General features: G+C 39.7%; 1 protein-coding gene and 1 pseudogene across 3 annotated transcripts; both read right to left on the bottom strand.

Moving 5' to 3' along the window:
• Window positions 1–205: 205 nt before the first annotated feature.
• Window positions 206–2,375, bottom strand: LOC148734140 (uncharacterized; annotated as a pseudogene).
• A 9,688-nt stretch (window positions 2,376–12,063) lies between these two features.
• LOC148734141 (uncharacterized) lies at window positions 12,064–21,390 on the bottom strand. Of its 3 annotated transcripts, XM_088753694.1 has the most exons (5): window positions 21,176–21,370; window positions 17,159–17,475; window positions 16,158–16,316; window positions 14,045–14,139; window positions 12,064–13,899 (listed from the first exon to the last, which is right to left on the bottom strand). In XM_088753694.1, the coding sequence occupies exons 2-5, from the start codon at window positions 17,463–17,465 to the stop codon at window positions 13,234–13,236; spliced, it is 1,227 nt and encodes a 408-aa protein (XP_088609820.1). In that variant the 5' UTR covers window positions 17,466–17,475; window positions 21,176–21,370; the 3' UTR covers window positions 12,064–13,233. The 3 variants fall into 3 exon arrangements, with proteins under 3 accessions (XP_088609820.1, XP_088609821.1, XP_088609822.1); XM_088753695.1 differs by lacking the exon at window positions 17,159–17,475 and having other exon boundaries at window positions 21,176–21,390; XM_088753696.1 differs by lacking the exons at window positions 16,158–16,316; window positions 17,159–17,475 and having other exon boundaries at window positions 21,176–21,390.
• Between the last annotated feature and the right edge of the window lie 651 nt (window positions 21,391–22,041).

Raw genomic sequence — 22,041 nt, forward strand, 5'->3', positions numbered from 1 at the left:
TCAATTATTTTAAGACCTTGAGTGTTGGTCCGGCCGGGGCTCGAACCACCGACCTCGACCTCCCGCACAGCAGTCCAGCGGTCTAACCAATTGAGCTAACCGGGAGTCTTATTTTATTTGTTTAAGAACTATAAGTTGTCTGTTTTATGACTTACATTGATCCATATCAAGTCCATCTCCTCTCAAAACCTAACCACATCCTAGAACAATACATACATTTCCAAAACCATAAGGTAGCCGGATATTCATCACGCAAAACAAAATGTTTCATGAATCACGCTAATTCAGCCCTTATTCACGAGTCGCGTTTAAATTAAACAATCCGTTTGCGTGGACATGAAAAGATCTTATTACCTTCAACCACGATTCTCGAATACAAAAAAAAAATTGAAAAATTAAACGAGACTTACCTGTAAGTTGAAGTTTGATTGGAATTCTATCGAATCATCAAACTGCACTAAGGGATCACATGAGATTGCTAGACGCATGCGCATAACCAGTATTTACAGCCGAATGTGACAGTCTGATCACCATGAAGTAGATTGTATAAGAACTGTAATGTCAATAGCACTACAAATAAATGGGTGGGTAAAATCAAATGTAAGTATGATTTGTTGCCCAAGGGTGGGCATGTGATCCCTTGGTGCAGTTTGATGACTCGATAGAATTCCAATCAGACTTCAACTTACAGGTAAGTCTCGTTTAATTTTTCAATTCTATCTCGTCAGCACTGCCCCAGGGATCCCATGAGATTTCAAAGCCAAGACAGTCACATGAGGAACAAACACTGAATGATGAATCACTGTAATCAGTTTATTAACTGAAACGTAGTAAGTCAAACAGATTTACATGACAAATATCAACTGAGGGTATAAGTATCCTCCCCACAATAAAAAACATGAGGAACGGAGCAATGAGTGATGTAGGTATTACAATCTATGTATCAATTGGAACCTAAAACACCATATGCAGGTGTATGTAACATTAAAGTAATGTCAAGAAACATAAATGTTAAATAAAGATTCTGTCTAGAAAATGTTTCGTTAAGGCTAGTAGTACAAAAAACCATTTGCCAACAAGTCCAATTTCAGGAATAAACAGTCTTGAGAATAGCGGAAGCAAATGTGGAGGATTTCACAGGTTTGTCATAAAACTTATCAAAACATTTCGATGATGACCACCCAGCAGTCTACAGGATTTCTTGGATTGGAACAGAGGCTGTTTTAGCCTTTGAAGTAGCTGCTGCTCGTGTACTGTGTGGCTTAAATATTGTTGTGTCTACCCCGGCAGAGATCATGACAGTGCGAAGCCACCTAGAAAGAGTCTCTCTGGACACCCGTTTATATGGCTTAGTAAAACTGACAAAAAGTTTAGTTTCCGTACCCCTGAGAGGCTTTGTTCTCTTAAGATAATCTTTTAAGCAAGTACAAACACAAAGGGATAGATTGGCTGGGTATGCTCTCAAAACAACTGTAGGTGCTTTGTAGCCTGGCCTGCTCTGTTTGATATGGGCAGTAAGCAGGAACTCGTAACCATCAGGAAGTTCTTTCATACAGCCTGGTCCAATATCAGGGATGTGAAGACTCTGTCCTCTTTGTGCAGACACCAGAGCTATCAACATAATCAGCCTGTGGGTCAACATTTTGAGGTCAAGGCCATCCACAGGGCTTTTGGAAGCCAGATAATTTGACACTGGTTGAACGTCCCAAGTCGAGTGGTACCGTGGAACGGGTGGTGAGCCTTTGTATATGCCTTTCATAAATCTAGAAACAAGTGGGTGGCAACCAATAGTATTCTGGTCTTCAGAAAGGGCAATTGTTGATATGGCACTACGAGCAGTGTTAATGGTAGTGTAGCTCAAGCCCTTCTCATGGAGGCTGACCAAGAAATCCAATACTGAGGTTAAAGGTGGGTTACAGGGATCAGCCTGTCGTTCACAACAAAAGTCAATCCATTGCTTGATGTACAGTTTATATTGATTCTGCGTCCCATCTGACTATGACTGCAAGATGATTGTTGCAGCCTTCTCTGATATGTTGCGCTGCTGGAGGCTTTTCCCGAGACCTTGCAAGCTATCAACTTTAGCTGCTTGCGAAGGGGGTGTAGAGCATTGTTGTGAGGTTGTGTCAAGAGATAGTCCAGCTGAGACAGCAACACTGGGTTGTCTATTAAAAGGTGAAGGAGCGTTGTAAACCAAGGTTGTGTCTGCCAGAAAGGGACTAAGATTACACCAGTAGCTTGATCCTGTTCTACTTTTTGCAGACAAAATGCTATCAGGCTGAAAGGTGGAAAAGCATAAAAATAATGTTCTTTCCATTGCATGAATAATGCATTTACACATTTTGCATTAGGGTCTGGTTTCCAAGACACATACGTAGGTATTATAAAATTACATCGGGAAGCAAAAACATCTATTGCAAAAGGGCCCCACATTTCATTAATGTGATCAAACATATCTGGATGTAGAGACCATTCAGTAGAGGTGTGGAATACTCTAGATTCCGAGTCAGCTACTACATTGATGGAGCCTGGTATGTGGTTGGCACTGAGCCAAAGTTCCCTTTCAATACACCACAGCCAAATTTTACGGGCCATGTTGTTGCAATTTGCAGATTAGATACCCCCATTGCATTGATAGAAGCTACTGTAGTAGTGTTATCAGATTGAATCCTAATATGCTTCTGTCTCACGTGATGACACAGAGACTTGAGACCTAACCAAACTGCTTTGAGCTCCAGGTAGTTAATATGAAACCCTTGCTCCTCCAAACTCCAAGGGCCACGAGTTTTCTGTTCCTCATACACTGCCACCCCAGCCCTTAGTTGAGGCATCTGTTGTCAGGGTCATGTCAGGGTTAGGCTGAACAATCTTCTTAAAAGAAGAGTCCACATTATTTGTCCACCAAGACAAATCTACTTTGGCATCCTGAGACAAATGTAATGGCCCACCATAATTACCCTTGCTAGCCTGCAGTGCAAGGACCTTACTCTTTTCTAGATTCCTGTAATACAATTCTCCAAATTGCACTGCAGGTAGACTTGAGACTATCAAGTCAATGACGTGGGCAGTTTCTCTGATGGTCACCTCAGTTTTGAGTAGTTTATTTCTATTTATTTCTATTTAATCTTTATTTAAACACGATCAATTCATAAGCCTATAAAAATACATATCACATACACTAAGATATTTAAAATTAAAACTACATACTATAACACTAAAGCTGTTTTCCGTGAATGCCGTGCGTTAGACTTAAAGAATGTCATTGATCTTACGTTTAAATAACCCCAGAGACTCTGTGTTCCTTATATCGCGTGGTAGACTGTTCCATAATGTGGCGCCATTGTAGCTAAAGCTTTTTCTGTAATAATTAGTGCGTGGTAGTGGAACATTAAGCTTATTTTCAAAGTCACTGAGGTCATAAGCAGAGTCACGCCGAGTAAACTTTGAATATAGATACCTTGGAGCTAGCCCGTGCAGACATCTAAACATCATGGTGGCTTTATGGATTTCCTGCTGGCGTGCAAGATTTTTCCACCCTAAAAACTCGAGTAGCTCAGTTGCATCAGCATCATAGTTAGAGAATGTCAACACACGGGCTGCTCTATTCTGCAATTTCTGCAGTTTGTCTCGTAGCGTTTTCCCACAGCTACCCCAAACAATGTCACGGTAATCAAAGTGAGGTTTTACTAAAGCTTGGTAGATGAGTAAATTCTGACAGGCTATACGTACGCGACGTGCAGTTTTGGCAGGGGGAAGTCTAGTTGTCATAAGAATACTGCTAAGTAAAAACCCAAGAGATTCTATTTCTTGTGTGGGAATAAAAACTGATTTCACAGGATGAATTACGAATCCCAGGGTTTGGAATGTGTCAATCGTGTCCTGGACATTCCTCTTACAAGCAGCATAGTCATATCCTAATAAGAAAGAGTCATCTATGTGCCCCATGCAAAGATGGCCCATTGATCTGATATGAGAGTAAACAGGTTTTAAAATTTTTGTGAACAGCCTGAGGGCACAAGCGAGGCCATTGGGTAGGCATGTGTATTCATAATAACTCCCTTGCAACTCAAGTTTTTAATATTTCCTGTCCTCTTTAGCAACAGGGACAGAATAGTATGCGTCCTTAAGGTCAACTGAAGCCATAAAGCACCCCGAACGCATGAGTTTAAGAGCTGTTTGAATAGTGTCCATTTTGGTATGGTGGTACGAGACAAATTCATTAAGAGGTTTAAGATTTAAAATCATTCTGTAGCTGCCATCTTTTTTTATGCCGCACAAATATAGTTGAGAGGAAGTCCCCCTCTACATATTCAGTTTGTTCCAAAACTCCTTTACGGAGAAGTGTAGATATTTCTTCACTTATTATGTCCCTTTCACCAGGTGAGAAGTGGATTTGTTTTGGTGGGTGAGGTTGGACGGGGGTATTAGCTTCAAACTCAATATGGTAGTGCTTTATGGCATCAAGTATGACTTGGTCATTTGTCAACGGGCGTCTTGAATATTAGATGCCGCGGGGTAAGTAAGGAGAAACAATCAGCGTTGTTTGTTGCTTTTGCAGTCAGCTGCGTCGGATGCTATTTTGATGCTTTTGAACCGCTTTTGCCATTGGTGAGCGAGAGAATTTTGATCGTCATGGGATCAAGCGGCAGAATTAAAGCGGTATTTAACAACCACGGGCTCAATAAATCCTCGTCGCCAGTGTAATAAACGTGTAATAATAGTTTTCTTCCGATCGGTTTTTATCTTTAATGGCTGCCTATCCTTTTACACAACATCACAACACGACAGCACATGCTAGCTCTACGAATTTTACTCTCTGAGTTCGAAGAGTATGCTTTGCATACCATAGCACTTTGTCAGCTATTGGCTATTACTGTTAACTACTCGGTTTTGTAAAAACAAAGTTCTTTATTCGCGCACACACTAATCCAAGTAATAAAATGTAGGGCTAAAATTCACGAGTTTTATACCTGCTAGCATTCTGCATATATTACGGTCACACTACAATGTACACTAATTAGCAACGATTGTACTTATTAACTGTTCAACTTATTACTGTTCCATTCTGATTTCTTTCCAAGCCAATTCTTAAGGTCATAAGTCTCTCATTGATTCCCACTGGTTGTTCAGTCAGTTTGGTAAGCAGGTCATTTCTTATGGCAAAACCTACTCCATGTATTCCCGGCTGATCTTGTGCCTTACCCTTCCAGAAAAAAGTGTAGTTGCCTTATTCTTCCCTAAGTTGGCCTTTTTCTGCTCTCCTGGTCTCACTGAGGGCAACAATATCAAAGTCAAACCTCTTTAGTTCTCGAGCCACGAATGCTTTTCTTCTTTCTGGCCTGTTCGTGTTTGTGTCCATGAATGTGCCTATGTTCCAAGTTCCAAATTTTAATGTCTTAAATTTTTCTTTTCTTTTCCTACTGCTGTAAGTGGTGCTCCCCTGGGTGCGGCCTCCCAGGCAGATTAAATAAAGTAGGCAATGTTTTGGGCACCTTTTCTAACCCCCTCCCCTGATGGGGTGAGCAGAGTGGATCCTGAAAAGGACTGCTCAGTGAGAACACCGCTGCCGGACCAGTTTCCCCACTTCAGTTCCTAAACTTGAACGACATTATAGTTGAGTGTTCCCGCTGCACGTGCCAGTTCATGACTAGGGGCTCCCAGCCTCACGAGCCTGCCCCCTTCGCCAATCCTTGATCGCCGGCAGACTTGCTATAAATAATGTTGAATGAGTTAATGTGATGAAATGAACGCCTGCGCGTGAGTTTGTTTAATGTGTACTCCACGTTGCGCTCCATGAAGCACACGGTAGGGAGTTTAAGCAAATCATGACTATGGCTGGCGCTGCTACGGCTACCGGAAGTAAAATTGTCCAGAAACGAGTCATTGCGCATGTCAGTGGTTCTCATCCAGCAGTAGCGGGAAATCCTTCTACGCGAGTGGGAAGGTTTCGGAGTAGTCTGTGGTACGTGAACTCATCTCGCTTCTTTGCTCGCTTTATACATTCTCCTGAGCAATTTTAACTTTTGGAATACACTTAACATCTTTAAAAATAGCTTATCGTGAATATTTATCAAGCTTGCTGTTCCTTACCGAGTGAATCTGCCTTTATTTTTGCAGCCACGTATATCGAAGGATTGAAGCATGGAGAACGCAGCGAACCGCAGGAGAAATGCGTAAGTAGAAAGTCTAACTTTTCCTTTTCAAACCTCAAAGACTACTTGAAATTCAAATAGCTGAAGCCAAGGAATGACGAGGGTTATGAAGGACCGTGTAGAAACTTTGCTTTGGTGTTTATAAGCTCCAAACTGGCAATTTTACAACACGTAAACTTAAATATTTTAATTCACTCTGTGCACAGGATCGCTTACAATTTTTTTTCCAAACGTTGGAATCTATTAACAGCTGGTCAGACAAGAACGCATTTAATTACCATCTACTCTGAATTTTAATTTTCTTTTGCACTGATTAATTTTGGATGTCGCATGTAGCACTAGTGGAGATTTGGAATGAAAATTAAATAGGCTCACCTGTTTATTGGGGGGGAGTCTCCCTGTTTTTAGAAACGACATTTACAACTCAGTATCATTTTTTCTCAAGTCAAATTTATGGTGTTACATTTTGATTTCTCTACTGGGATGTATTTAACTGTAGTGTATTTACATGTACCTTTTCTGACCTTTTGCATGCAGAATTATTTAATGTAAAGGGTTTACAAAAATGAAATCTTCAGGGATCTTTCTCAATGAAACTTTTTGTAAGTCGGTGGTGGTTAGAAACAAAGAGCAGCCAAAAATACATCCTTATGTAATAATATCATGTCTTGTTCCTTCTAGGAAAAATTGAAAAAACATCATGTTTAATATCTGCAGTTAACTATGTCAATACTTAGTGAATAATTAGATTCCCATATTTCACAGACTAGCCTCACCCCCTACCATGCATCCTATCCCCCTGCAATATTCAGTCAACAAGAAAGCTCAAGTGAAAACAATACTTATCTTTAGACTTACACTTTTGACCAGTCTTAGGGGCAGGTCCCACCCTCCTTAGACCCACCCCGCCTCCTTTCATGAGCACCTGGATCTGCCACTGACTACCACCTTTTACATGTAAGGGAAACTTCAAGAACAGAAGTACTTACCAACAGGGCCATACAGGTGTCCAATAATCCCATTTGGCAGAACTAGAGACTGAAACTTTAGAGCATGAACTCTTTTATGACCGTTGTAGACAATTCTCTGGTTATTATCAGGCCACGCAATAGGCCTACCTGTTCCGTCAACAAAACCAAAGCAGTTCTGTAATGGTGACACTCTTTGGGAGATAACTCAGGCATAGGTTTGCAAAGCTGGTTGGTTCAACAATGAAGGATTCCAATTGATAATTCGATGACTATGAGCTGTGTAGATGTAATCGAGCAATTCGTTGGTTACCATGCTCAAAACAGGGACAGGACGAGCGAACCGTGGTACCATATCACTGTACCGGCAAGGGTAAGCATAGCGCTTTAGCAGCATACAAAGGGCTTCTGTGCCCTAGGCTTTGCTCCGCTGATTACAGGTAATCCAGTCTGGGATTTGAAGCGCTTCTGCGAGTGCAGGTATATCTCTCTTCTTCACTCGAAATTCAGCAAGGCATTCATCATCTTCCATCTCGTCCAGATCGAAAAGTGGATATACATTGTACGGTAGGTCTAAGCTTGGAGACTTGTACTGTTCGTACAAAACCAGGGGTTCTTCATCGTTAAGAATCCCTTGGTCATAGCAAAGTAAAATAAAATCCCTCGTCTCTTTGAACGAAGTCGTTTAGAGATTTTAGATGAGCAAAAATTATCGCGAAGACGCTTATTGGTTTTAAACTTCTCAGCCGTACTAGGTTTGTAGTTCGCGTTGCTTAAAGTTGAATTTTGGCGGGCTACGGCGACGTACTCTCCCCAAGCCTCGTCAACCACGATAGCCGTAGCAGCGCCAGCCGTAGTGATTTGCTTAAACTCCCTAGTACTTGACAGATTCAGAAGTAGACTCCGTTGCAAGAAAGAACCAACTAGAAAACTAGTTTGATATTTAGGTCCGATTTACAGAAGCGCTTCGTGAGTTGTCGGAGTTTAAGATTCGCTATTTTAGATTATAGTTCACTACTAAATTTTCTCCGGTTCTTATTGGTTTAAATCGATCACGTGACGCGATAGTGTTCATCCGTGGAGAGACACTAACAGCCTATAGTGCCCGCCTGCGGAAAATACCCGGATGGATAGTGCCCGTCCGCGGAAAATACCTGGATTGATGGCACTCATCCGTGAAAAGTTTTGAATAGTTTGACAGCCGCGAAGTTAGGCAGTTCGGAAAAACAGTGACTTTTCAATTCTGACAGGTATAACGTATTATTTAGCCAATCTACGGTTGCGAATTATTGAAATTTGTGACAAGCTGTATGCGCGGAAGAAAATTTAGCGGTGAACAATAAAAACAATAGTGTTTATGTCTCGGAACTATCGGTCTGATAGTTGCCCCTTGGAAATTTGATGTTCTTAAAACTAGCATATTTGTTTTAAGACCATCAAATTTCCGCGGGGCAACTATCAGGCGATAGTTCCTCGACAGAAACACTCTATTGTTTAAATAATAGCCGACAAAAGGGAGTTTAAAGTAACGTGTATTATTGTCATCAATGTTCCGGCTATTTTGAGAGGAGGACCCGTCAAGATGCCGCTTGAAAGTTCTTTCAATAATATGCGAAGGAAAAGAATTGTGTTTTAAAGTGTCGGAAAGTTGATCGTTTTGAAGACTGGAGGTGTTGTTGATTTTGTAGATACGGTCAATAAGAGTTTGAATAAGGCCAATTTTGTAGCATGATGGAATAAAACTGAAGAAATTTGTTAGGAGACCAGTGTAGGTTTTTTTATGAAAAACTGAAAGAACACAATCATTCGAAGAGTTGTCGATAAATATATCAAGAAATTAGAGTCTACCATCATGCTCTTTTATCATTCTATTGATAATGATACATATACTAAGATTTTTCCCAAGGGTTCACAACCAGCAAAATTGTATGGCCTTCCCAAATTACATAAGAAACGTGAAAATCACAATCAACCACCTCTTAGACCTATTGTATCTTCTATTGGAGCTTATAATTATAGTTTAGCCAAGTATTTAAGTTCTCTTCTCGCCCCACTTTTACCTAACAAGTATTCGGTCACAGATTCATTCTCTTTTGTTGAAGAGCTCAGCAGTTTCGATCTTAACAACAAGTATCTCATTTCCTTTGATGTTGAAAGTCTTTTTACCAATATTCCGTTAAATGAAACCATCGATATTGCTGTTGATCTTATTTTCAAGCATGAACCTAAATTTTCGATAAAAAAATCCGACCTTAAGAAACTGTTTTCATTCGCTACAGCTGAGACTCATTTTCTTTTTAATGGAGAATTTTATGATCAAGTTGATGGGGTAGCGATGGGTTCTCCTTTAGCACCCATCCTAGCTAATCTTTTTCTTGGTTTCCACGAGGAAACATGGCTAAATAATTTTAACCATTTGACTCGCCTTCTACTTTATAGGCGTTATGTTGACGACACTTTTTGTGTCTTCCACAATGAACAGGATGCGATGTCATTTTTTGATTACATTAATTCACGGCACCCCAACATAAAATTCACTTTCGAAAAAGAGCATGATGGTAAACTCTCCTTTCTCGATATATTTATCGACGACTCTTCGAATGATTGTGTTTTTTCAGTTTTTCATAAAAAACCTACACTGGTCTCCTAACAAATTTCTTCAGTTTTATTCCATCATGCTACAAAATTGGCCTTATCCAAACTCTTATTGACCGTATCTACAAAATCAACAACACCTCTTCCGGTCTTCAAAACGATCTTAAGAAACGTTCCGACACTTTAAAATGTAATTCTTTTCCTTCGCATATTATTGAAGGAACTTTCAAGCGGTATCTTGACGGGTCCTCCTCTCAAAATAGCCGGAACATTGACGACAATAATTTAATTTAAACTGCCTTTTGTCGGCTATTATTCTAAAATAGCGAACCTTAAACTCCGACAACTCACTAAGCGCTTCTGTAAATCGGACCTAAATATCAAACTAGTTTTCACTTCTTTCAAAATTAAAAACATGTTCAGTGTTAAAGATCGTACTCCTGATGCTCTAAAATCCATGGTAGCTTTTTGATTTTCTTGTGCGAGATGTAACTCCCGTTATATTGGCGAAACTAGTCGCCACTTCTCTACTAAGATAAAAGAGCACACGGAAAGCGATAAAAACTCGCATATTGTTAAGCATTTTAACACATCTCCTTCTTGTAAGAACAAATACTCCCTTTCTTGCTTTAGCATTCTGGATTTTGCCAACAACTCAATTGATTTAAAACTCAAAGAAGCTTTTTTATAAGATCAAACCTGAACCTAACAAACAATGGCGCTGCGCGTTTGTGACGTCACGAAATTTTGACCCCCTAGAGCGATTAAGACAAACAAACAGACTTCTCGAGTAAATGAATATGGGCGATGATGCGCCCATCTCTAGTTCAAACGCCTCTAAAGCTCGTATTTTAAATCAAAACGACGTTGTTCCTGGCTCAAAGCTCGAGCAAGGCCAAGAGAACTATACAAACACACAATTGAAGCGTTGGTTAAAGTGTAGAGGTTTGAAATTGAGCGGAAAATGAGCAGACCTCATCGCACGTGTTCGTGACTGCGTCAAGTCGGGAAAACATTATGTAGTTAATTCAAGTATAGATGATGGGAAATAGCTTCAGGCGACGATACTAAAGGAAAGTAAAGTCGATCGCGTGAAACTTAAGGATCTAACAGTTCAATGTAAAAAGGGGGTTGACAGGCCTACACGACTCCCCAGCGCGTGTTTTGAAAAGCCTATTGAAAGTTTGGCCCTCACGAGTATGTCTTTGAGCCTCTGGGCACAGGCAGCCCAAGCTCACTACGAGAAAAGCGGACGTGACTCTTACCGTGTTGCGTAACGTTTTATATTTATAAAGGTTTGTATGGGATGTTATCGGTTTGCCTTAAAAGAGAGAAAAAAGTCTTGTTTTGAAATAAAATGGGCTCACTTTATTTCAAAACAAGACATTTTTTTCTCTCTTTAAAGGCAAACCGATAACATCCCATACAAACCTTTATAAATATATAACGTTACGCAACACGGTAAGAGTCACGTCCGCTTTTCTCGTAGTGAGCTTGGGCTGCCTGTGCTCTGGGTAGCCTCTCTTTTGCAAATGCGCTTTCAAATTTGCAACTTTCTCTTCGAATATTGTTTGAGAGGAGTTTGTTCTGAGAAGTCTAAGGGCCTCTCCTTTTATTAAGCCTTTCTTAACTCCTTGTGGGTGACAGGAACTATAGGGTGTATACTGAAATGTCTCAATTTGTTTAAAATGAATACGCACATCAAGGATTGCGTCCTTTTCGAATCGTTCGCCTTTATAATTATAGATGTAAGTGTCCAGGAATGTTGTTTCCTTATCGGAAATTTCAGCCGTAAATTTGATTGTTGGATGACGATTGTTTGCTTTTTCAATGAAACGTTCTATTGTTGCTTTGTTTGTACTCCATAGCGAGAAGATCATCGTCTATGTAACGTTTCCAAACAAGCGGTTTGAAAAGGCTTTTGTCAAGGATTTCAGTGTACAGCACAAATATAAGTATTGTAGTTAACACTATCAACTGAGAAATTCTTTCTAGAACACGCATTTACCCGGCGTTGACAAAGTTCCAAGTCATGCATGCTTCGGCTTTGGGAACGGTATGAAGGCTTTCCGACCGTTTTTAAGCATTTCTTTAGGCAGATTAAGCGAATCTGGCAATCTTTCTGGATATCTTGAGTCACTCTTACATGTACCCAAACAAAAATGCCTAGCTGCAACCATTTTAGAAAGTTAGAGCATTTTTTGAGCGAAAATAGTCTTGCTTCTGACACGTTTCGCATACAAGTCTTTGTAAAGACTCCGAGTGTTTGTCCTAAACCAGCGGGGGATCCAAAGATGACATATCTATTTTTAGACCTGGCGCGCAGCGCTATTACAGCATTATAACACTTTTCTAGCATTTTAGTTCACAACTTTAATTTCATGTTTGTTGTCACGCTGTAATTAGTACTCGCTTTTGTATTACATCATACTGTAAATATTTTATTCATCTACTCAAGTTCAGTTACTCATTGATTGAAAATGGCATAAGCATGCCGAAACGTGTCTCTAAAAAAGGTTGTATATTCCTTACAATATTTATCCTACTTGCTACTGTACATCCCGTACAGGCCTGATTTTTTCAGGCCTGATTTTCGCTATTCCATAAATAGCACTCTCTACTGCGAGGATCGTGCATCATACGTATCTAAAACCGCAGTTCAAAATATATGAACTTCATATATTCATCGTATCTGATTTATCATCACGGGTTTATTACGAATCAACTTAACGGCCTGCTCCCAGTTGGCTTGTTAGCTCAATTGGTAGAGCGCTGCACTAGTATCGCAGAGGTCAGTGGTTCGAATCCCATACAGGCCTGATTTTTTTTTTTTTTTTTTTTCAGGTCTGATTTTCACTATTGCATAAATAGCTCTCTCTACTGCGAAGATCGTGCATTATACGTATCTAAAACCGCAGTTCAAAATATATGAACTTCATATATTCATCGTATTTTACAAACTGTCGGTGGATACTATACATCAAGGAACGTCAGACCTTTTCTTCATTTCAAAGCGTTTTATATATTTATCACATCGTTTATTTATTCATCTTGTAATTTAACAATTTCTACCAATCTAATAAAACACGAAGTACGCGATATAGTTTCAGAAACTCTTAATGAAATGACTGATTAAACAATTTAACATATCTTGCATATTTTATCTCTGACATCAATAAACAATCGTCAACTAGTACTTCCCTTTTCCTTGAAGGATCGATGAGTTGTAAGTCTGACTTAAAGTAATTCTACTGAATTCGATTTTCTCGAAAAGTTCTAAAGGCAGTTAGTTTGTTGATTGAACAGATCACAGAATGTTTAAAGATTAAAGCATTGCGACCAAGGTGATGGTGAAGTTATTTTCACTTTGTTACGAGAAGAGAAAGATGCGCTATTACTGACCATTTTAAACTGCTCTTCTAACTTGGATTACGATGTGACATTAAATGAATAAGTTCATCCTCCACAAAGTTATTCAGTTCTGAACTTAGTTTCAAAAATTAAAGGCCTGATTATTTTTAGCGGATCCATAAGTTCAACGAGTAGGACTGTGATGGAGCGTTTCCTGTGTTAGCCTTATAACCAAAGTCATATTCAGATTCATATTTACCGCTTCCATGGAGAACAAAAGAAGCAGCGTCTTTTTCTGTGATTCCAATCCCATGATCAGCACGTCCACAGCTAATTCCTCCTCCACCAATCATTATCACTGATCCATCACCAGTACCCCAGGCACACCAGAAGCCGATCCTGTTGGCGCTTTGGATGTTGCCACTGCACTCAGCCTGTTGAAACCCGTCTGTTGACTTGTACTGTCCGCCATATTGAATCATACAATTTCCCAGACACTGATCACTGGCCCAGACTTTACCATTTCTAAAGTCTCCGTAACTTGTGATTTTAGATCGGAATGTTTGACCACCCAAACAGTTACCTGTGGTCTGCAACAGAGGAGTGTGGCTGGGGTCATCACTGCGCGTGATCTTTATTTCTCTACCGCTGACCAACCAAAATGCTGGTGAGATCATATCGTCGTTCATGGATGGGTTATTTGTTGTTCCAGTAGCAGTTGGCTGGTCATACCACCATCTCCCATCGTCACGCATCCAATTCTTGCCATCGCTGTTTGAAAATCGAGCGATAAGAGTCCAGCCTTGGTTGTTGTCAGCCATGTGGCAGTAAACCTATTAAAGAAAGAACATCGAAGTTTAATTTGTTTGCACCGCCAAGCATAGGTGGGTTTAAAAGGCTTGGTTATTTTAACTTTCACCTGCAATACTGGTACATATTCAAATCGTGCTTTACCCTTTCTTTACTTTCATTGCTTACCTGTAATTCCACATTCTCAATTTTTAGCCAGTACACGCCATCCAGTAACTGCTTCCTATTCATTATTTGAGCCACTTTACCACATGAGTCGGCGACTGTAGAATAAATCCAACAACAACATTAAAGTTCGCCTCAGTGGAGTATATTCTCATTTAATTCCAGTATTACGGCTTTGAAGCCACTTTTTTTGCCTTCTAGTTACGAGAGTTTTCAAACCTAACTTTTTTCTTCTTGATGCATTTTCCAGTTTTTTTAAGAGCACCGCTAGTACTGAAATAACCCCCTTTTCTAATCTCTCTACTTCGATTGATTTCTATTTCTAAACATTTTCACTTTACAGCTTTTTGGATGAAAGCATTCGCATCTCAGGGTATAGACACATAGATAAAAAATTGCCCATCTTTCCCGTGTTTTTAATAACAATACATGGACAGCTTAATCTTATTCTACGACTTTCTGGATGGGCATATCGTTACAACCTGATAGACTGTAACGACTTCTGCGACGGTCTCGCCTTCCCTATGTTTCTTGGCGAAATTTGAGCCGACAGAGTGCGGCCGTTTTTTAATCAGTTCATGCATCGGATAACGCGCAGACGGATTCCCAGGAACCAACATGGTTCTTCAGCTGTCCTGCTGAAAAAATACGGACCATTTGATGCAAATAATCCCCATCCATAAATGATTTAGGATGTTTCCTCCCCTGGTTGTCGTTTAATCTTTGTTGTTGGATTGGCTGGGTTTTTTCGGGGCACTCTTGTGTCCCTGGCTGTACCCTAAAAAAGGGCGTGTCTGAGATGTTTTCTGGCCAGTAGATGTCCAGTGGTATGGTTTGAAATTTGAGCGTCGAAATTTCTGCCTCCCAGCCTTTAGATAGTTATGGCTGGATGTGCGGGTGTCAGAGGTCCTCTGCATCTGCTGGCCCGCCTTCTTTGCGTCTGCCTTATCCTTTAGATGTTTTGACAATTCATCCCCAAATAGCTTTGTAGAGGGCTTGATGTCCTCTTTGCAAAACCTTGTGAAAGGGGGGTTGAGGTCGGGCTTGATTAGCTCTCGTCGTTTCATATTAAGTTTCTAATTGCATTTGGCATTAGCCACAAGGGCAATGCTGTCCATGACCTGGTCCAGGACCTGACGGACGTCAGTGGGTTTGCCAGTTTGAGGGTCTTTTACCAACTGGTCCCCCAAAATCGACAGGGATGATAAACCCTGAACAAGCAATTCTTGCACCTTCTGAAAAGCAAGGTCGACTGTTCTGCTCCTCCTGGGAAGCAGATCCCAAACCTCCTCGTTAATTGTTGTAGTACACAGGAACTTACAGTTTTCTGGTGGAGGGTATTTATCAACTCTTTCCTTCACCTTTTCTGGTGAAAGACCTCCAGAGGCCATATTATCAATTAGACTGGCAACGTTCTCTGTTATGGCAGGAGATTTATCGTTGGTCTGTACAAATGCCTGAGTCAGGCTTTCGAGGACATCATTCTGCTTTTCTGAGTCAGAGCCAGCAGATTCTTTCACCACGCAAGAGTTGCTAGGGTCGAGCACATTATTTAACGTGGCAGTACTATTTAGTTGTGTATTGCTCATGTTTGAGTCTTCCTTTTCTGCCTCCTCGTCTGATTCAGGACGAAGGAGGATGTTGTCTTTAAGACTGGTGAGCGTCGCTGTCTGCTTTTCTGAAGCTTTGGTCAGTTGTGCCAAAGTATCGTTAAGTCCTCTGAGGATCGCCGCCATGGTGTTCTGTGAAGGTTGGTCTACAGCATCGTTCGAGCACTGAATATCGGGTTCCAAACCTGGTGTAGTCATTCTAGGTGTTTTCTACCCAGTGATCTTATTGCAGACCCGATATTAAGAAACTTGAAGGTAAAAATAGAAGATTTTCTTCGCATAAGTAGTCACCGCGCTAAACTGATTTGCACGCGAAAAGCACTGGTTATGCGCATGTGCCTAGCTATCTCATGGGATCCCTGGGGCAGACGAGATAGAATTAAATCACGATACGCGAGAAAAAAAATTCCGCAATCACCCTTCACGTTTAAAGTATAGAGGGCCCTCTTTAAAGTTGTTTATCTATTATGCGTTTTACAATGTAATCATTAAAACAAATACTTCACCCTCTTTAGCACTAGAGCTTATGTCGCAGTATCTCTTCTGTGCCTTCCCATTCCCTGATTGATCCAACCAATACTCGTCGTTTCTGGAATTTGCGCCTTCACTTCTTAATATTTCTATACAAGACTCGGCTGGTAACTCCTGAATAGTACCTAAAGGAACTGAGATAAAATGGTCATGGCTTTCAAGTTGCCATAAATTTTAAATAGAAAGGGCTGAAAAAGTGTACATGCAAGATCGAAACAAAACCACTGTCTAGAATATTTTCCTGTGAAATTCGCTTGATCTTTGCAGTTCCGTGCCACATGATATGGCGTCCATAATTAGCTTATAACGAGTTAAGGTTACAAGAGACAAAATCCGGATCATTGATATCCGGATAATCGAGGTTCGACTGTACTAACCTCCACGGGTAAAATATGACCTAATGTTGTTCTTGTTGTTGTTTTTTTTGTTTTTTTATCCAATCACAGAAAAATAATTTTAGCTTACTCTTACAAAATATGAAATTAAAAACTTTAAAAGGGCACAAATTATTGCAAAAGGGGTATTTTCTAAAAAAGGTTAAAAATTTATTCGGGTTTCGTCATCTCTGTCGGCGATAACTCCCTTGCGGCCGTTTCGCGGTAAAAAGCTTCACCGAAAGATCTCTAATATTTCAACGCAACTTTAATTGCACTCGCCTTTGAGTACTGTATTTTTCGAAAGGAGGTGGGTCAATTTATCATTTATGAATCATTGTGAAGAGAAAAAGTGTAACAATATGATTCTGTCTTGACCCAGTTTTGACCCGATGTTTCCCAGTTCTACTTGTTGTTTTTGTTTTTTTTTTTCTTTCTCAGTATTTTAGTCGTTCGACATTCCCAATCCATACAAGTTGAGTTCTCTCCTCTTGTGACGTCTGGCTTATAGCCACTAGCAAATTAGCCGTGACACTACTGAAGACAGAAGAAAGCGATAAATATCTCACAATCATTTCATGCTCTAAAAAGAAAATACACACCTCTACCGTTTAAACGTTTGGCGTAAAACCGAGCAGGATCAGCTTGGAAATTTTCAGGCCTTGCCTCCTTCGTACGATTGTTTAATTCACAAATCTTCTCCTCGATATTGTAATTATAGCTCTGGCAAATGCGTTCTTGTTCGCACTCAACATCACACATGTAAGGGCCCGTTACATTTATCTTCTTGAAGAAGAGGCCCTTAAGAGCTGTTCCAATCGGAGCTATTCTGGCCGTACATTGATCATCAGCAGTTCCCAAGTTCATCATGAGAGCGAGGTGAAGATAAAGAGCAATTCTCCACATCATCGTACTCCCCCTGTTGATATTGCATCGGCAGAATTTTCAGTTTAAAAATTCAAAACTTAGGAGCCCTTAGGGTAGGGTCTAATGTTTCTTGAGGGCAAGCCTTCATCATTAGTGCTTCTGTATGAGCGTTTTACGCCCGCGGGAAAGAGAGAGGTCTGCAAGACTGACAAATCTCTTTCCGACTTGTCTCAAATGTTCTCGTGGGCGGAGAACACGCGTCCTGCAGCGCTAATAAGGAGGTTTTGCACACAAGCTATATCTTTTAGGGTTAGGGTAGAGGTTTAGATACTCGGCCCTTTGTTATTATCGTCTTCATCAACGACTTACCCTTTTATCTTACTTCATCTACGATTGATTTGTACGCTGACGATACATCGATGACTTCCTTTGCGAATTACAGCTCAATTGTTAGACTAGAGCAGAACTTGAATTCCTCAGTTGTTGAAATTGCCGAATGGGTAGCTTCCAACAAACTTCCAATCAACGAAAGCAAGGCCAAATCCATACTCATTACTGGTAAACGTCTCGCCTCAAAGATCAATTACGAGATGGCTTGATTGAAAAAGATATGATCTTGCCTGCCCATGACACAAAGATTATTGGTAGAGCGCTGCACTAGTATCGCAGAGGTCAGCGGTTCGAATCCCGTACAGGCCTGAATTTTTTCAGGTCTGATTTCCACTATTGCTTAAATAGTGCTCTTACTGCGAGGATCGTGCACAAATACGTTTCTATAACCGCAGTTCAGATATATGAATTTCATATATTTGTTGTGTTTGATTATTGTACTATAACTCTATGATTAGATCGGTCCTGCTTTATGTCAGCTCAATCGATCTGGACTAGCTGTAGCAAGGAGTGTCTAGGTCGTGTTTTAAAGTTTCAGAAACGAGCAGCCAGGGTAATTTCTGATGCTGATAACCAAGCGTCTAATGCCAAGCTGTTCAATACACTTCAGAGCCTCCCATTTGGATGAAGAATCTAAAATAGCTAATTGCTGCGTTGCGTACAAACTCATCAAGCGTGTAGTACCCTTTTATACTGAAGGCTCCTTAATACTTAATAGCCAGCAACATAATCGTCCTACAAGATATAACAACACTAATTTATTTGCCCAAGATTTAATCGTATGACCGAAGGCGGTAGATCATTCGCAGTCACTCCCTGTAAGCTTTGGAATAGCTTAAGTCTAGAACTCGGGAATTCTGTATCATCAGAATCTTTTAAGAACAGTTATAGAAACAACCTTCTTAATGTACAACAGAAAATGCATCATTTTATAGTCTAACATATAATTCATCACATTTTATTTTTACCCGTAATTCGATCGTCTTCTTATTAGACAGATATTACTAGTTTTTATTGATAGTTACGTCAGAATTCAACATACATTGCCTGCATTGCTTGTTAGAATTTTTTAAATAGAGAGCCACAAGTTTATTGACTTGAACTATTCAGTGCCACCCTCTCTAAATAAAGTTTATCTGTCTAGAAAGTAGGATACGGGGTGACCTGCCCTATCTTTTATAGCTTTTTGAGCCAATTGTCTTCTCTGCCCTGATACCACGTCACAAGTTGCGAAAAAAATTCGAATAATTGACATTGTTTCATCATTCCACTTTTAGGCCACTTCACCCATATTAGGACAAGGAAACTTGAAAAATATCCCATGCTATTACGCTGTAGAAAGGGAAAAAGTTAAGAAGGAATGAAGAGCAATTCAAAAAAATAAACGTTCCAAACTTCGACCTTCTTTCAGCTTTCACATTTTACGCAACGATCTTTCAATCGCATCACATGTTGGTCATAAGGAACAGTTAACTGGTTTCGTCACTTTGTGCTGTTTTCGTATTTCTAGTTCTATCTATCTTCGTAATATCTTTTCACAAATTAAGAGCGTTTTCGCAAGAAGTTGTTTTGGTGTAAAATATAAATTTGGGCGCTATACATTTTTAAAACACGTTTACATTTTCAAACGTATGGAGTGATTTTTCAAATGAGGAAGAATCACAAAATCTCCTCATGCCCCAGAATCAAGGGAAGTTTGAATTTTACTGTTATCGCGTAGCACCTTGTTCTCATATAAACTAAGTACTGAGCAATGTTCATAATTTCATTTCTTTACACATACGTAAAATTCCGACTTCTTCTTCTGAATTTACGGTGACTAAAGACTCGAGCTCGCGTAAATTTCAAACACCTCGAAATGGCTACGAATGAATCAAAGGTGTAAGGGGAGACTTGAGAAAATAATCAAATGTAAGGAAATTGCGCGAGGAATCGAGGATTGATAGTTAATTTTCACTTAATATTCAGTTGATTTACCCCGTGAGAACCCCTTACTGTGGTTAGAATATAATGAGACGAGTATTTCTGATAATTTTCCATAACTCGGTAAAGATTCATCGCATTTTCCTTCTCCAAGGATAAAAAATAAACGAAAATATTCGAATTCCATACACACACGCACGCACACACACACACACACACACACACACACACACACATGCACACACACACACACACACACATACACACACACACAGAAAAATAAGGCGCGTCCCTTACAGCTTTGGTGCGCACAATTCAGGCGCGTCCGGATTCGTACCTTAAATTTCCTTCAACAGAAACGACTTGAAAATCAAAAATTGATAATTCAAAAAATTAATTTTACCGAAACTGAGGCAAGTAGAAGTAGAATCAGCTCTGCGGAGCTTGAGCAATATTTGAGAAGCATCTGCAGTAAGTATCTAACGTCAAAAGAAGCTCATCTTAGTTCAAAGTTTTAATCAGCTATAGTTTTAGAAATATAGAATCGCCTCAGCCAGGTCTCTCATGTTGAAAGACTCAATATTAAAAAATTGAGAAAAATCTGCCCTCTCCACAGATTCTCTCGTAATTCTATATAAAAAACAATTTATTTTGCATGACTTCAGCCACTGCGTTTCTGAATTCTAAAAGATCAGACACACCGACCACCCGCTAATTCCATGGCATTCAAATTATCGTGAACAACTGGGAAAAGATGTGAGTACATGCGAAGCCTCATGTCACATCCCTGACGAAATTACCATCTAAATAAAAATTTTGTTCATTGTATCTTGATATGTCTTTCATCATACTCAAAAACACCCAAAGTTTACCAATTATATATTCTGCAGTAAATTCTTAACTATTTTTGACCAGCTTTGTTTCTTCTACTGTTATTTTTCGCTCTGAATTTGGTTATAAATGATGCAAAAATTGGTAATCGGTCCCTTATTTCTAAATTTTTATTTCCAAGTGTACTTATAATCCCAAAGGAAGCTTGCGGTGAAAAATCGACTTCCCCTCGGGATTTTATATGGTTCGAGGCGAAACCATCGTTTGTGTCCTTCTGTCAGCTTTGACGCAATAGTTAAAGGTCCAAGAAGTCATAAAATTTGTTGCAACCTACTGTTACACCGTTAAAATGCTTTCATGATGGATGAAGACTAATTTCCTTGTAGGTTATGTTAATATGTTATGTTACCTTTGATTAGTTATAGTTTTAGAAATATAGAATTGTCCGCTTAGCCAGATCTTTCAAATTGAAAGACTCAAGATCAAAAAAATTGAGGAAAATCTGCCCTCTCGACAGAGTCTCCTATAATTCTATATATAAATGGTTTTAGTTATAAAGGATTAGAATATGCAGTGAGGCAGAAAATATTTAAGTGTCTCTTCCTTACCTTATAAAACGTAATTCTTTTTGGAAGGGTTGAAGATGTTCAACGCCCGAAGAACGGATTGTGTTAGATTAACAAATTGATTCCACTCTCTTTCCTTTTGTCGCACAGTCACAAATCACAGATGACGTCATGATCTGTGGTAAGAACAAAAGAGCACCATACGAAGCGCAGGCGAGAGTGACAGTGCTGTCACTGCAGCATCAGTTTTAGCCTTTTGTTTGTAACCAAATTGTGAAAACATCAAATGGTTTATATTTTTTTTTCGCACAGGATAACAAGGGGAAAGAAGCAAAATTACGAGTACTCCTCAGAACGTTCAACAGCCTGAAGATTTAATTTAGTCACATTTTTCCTCGAGCGTTAATTGCTTTTATATTTTCCCAAGTTTTTAGCTACTCAGTCTAAGCATATAGCATAAACAATCGCGAAAGGTGGGCGGATCAGAGAAAACAATCTATTTTTCATGGCTTCAGCCGGTGCGTTTCTGAATTCAGAAAGATCAGACACACCGACCATTGGCTAATGCCATGGCATTCAAATTATTTTGAACAACTGGGAACATATGTGAGTATATGCGAAGCCTCTTGTCACGTCCCCGACGAAATTACCATCTAATTAAAAATTTTGTTTATTGTCACTTTATTTGTCTTCCATCATACTCAAAAACACCCGAAGCTTACAAAGTATATTTTCTGCAGCAAATTCTTAATCATTTTTGCCCAGTTTCGTTTGTTCTATTGTTATTTTTAGTTCTGAATTTGGTTATAAATGATGCAACAATTGGTAATCGGTGCCTTATTTCTTAATTTTTATTTTCGAGGGCACATGTAATTCCAAAAGGAACCTTGCGGTCATAGAATTTGTTG

Source organism: Stylophora pistillata, chromosome 3 (assembly GCF_964205215.1).
Source record: "Stylophora pistillata chromosome 3, jaStyPist1.2, whole genome shotgun sequence".
Lineage (NCBI taxonomy): Eukaryota > Metazoa > Cnidaria > Anthozoa > Scleractinia > Pocilloporidae > Stylophora > Stylophora pistillata.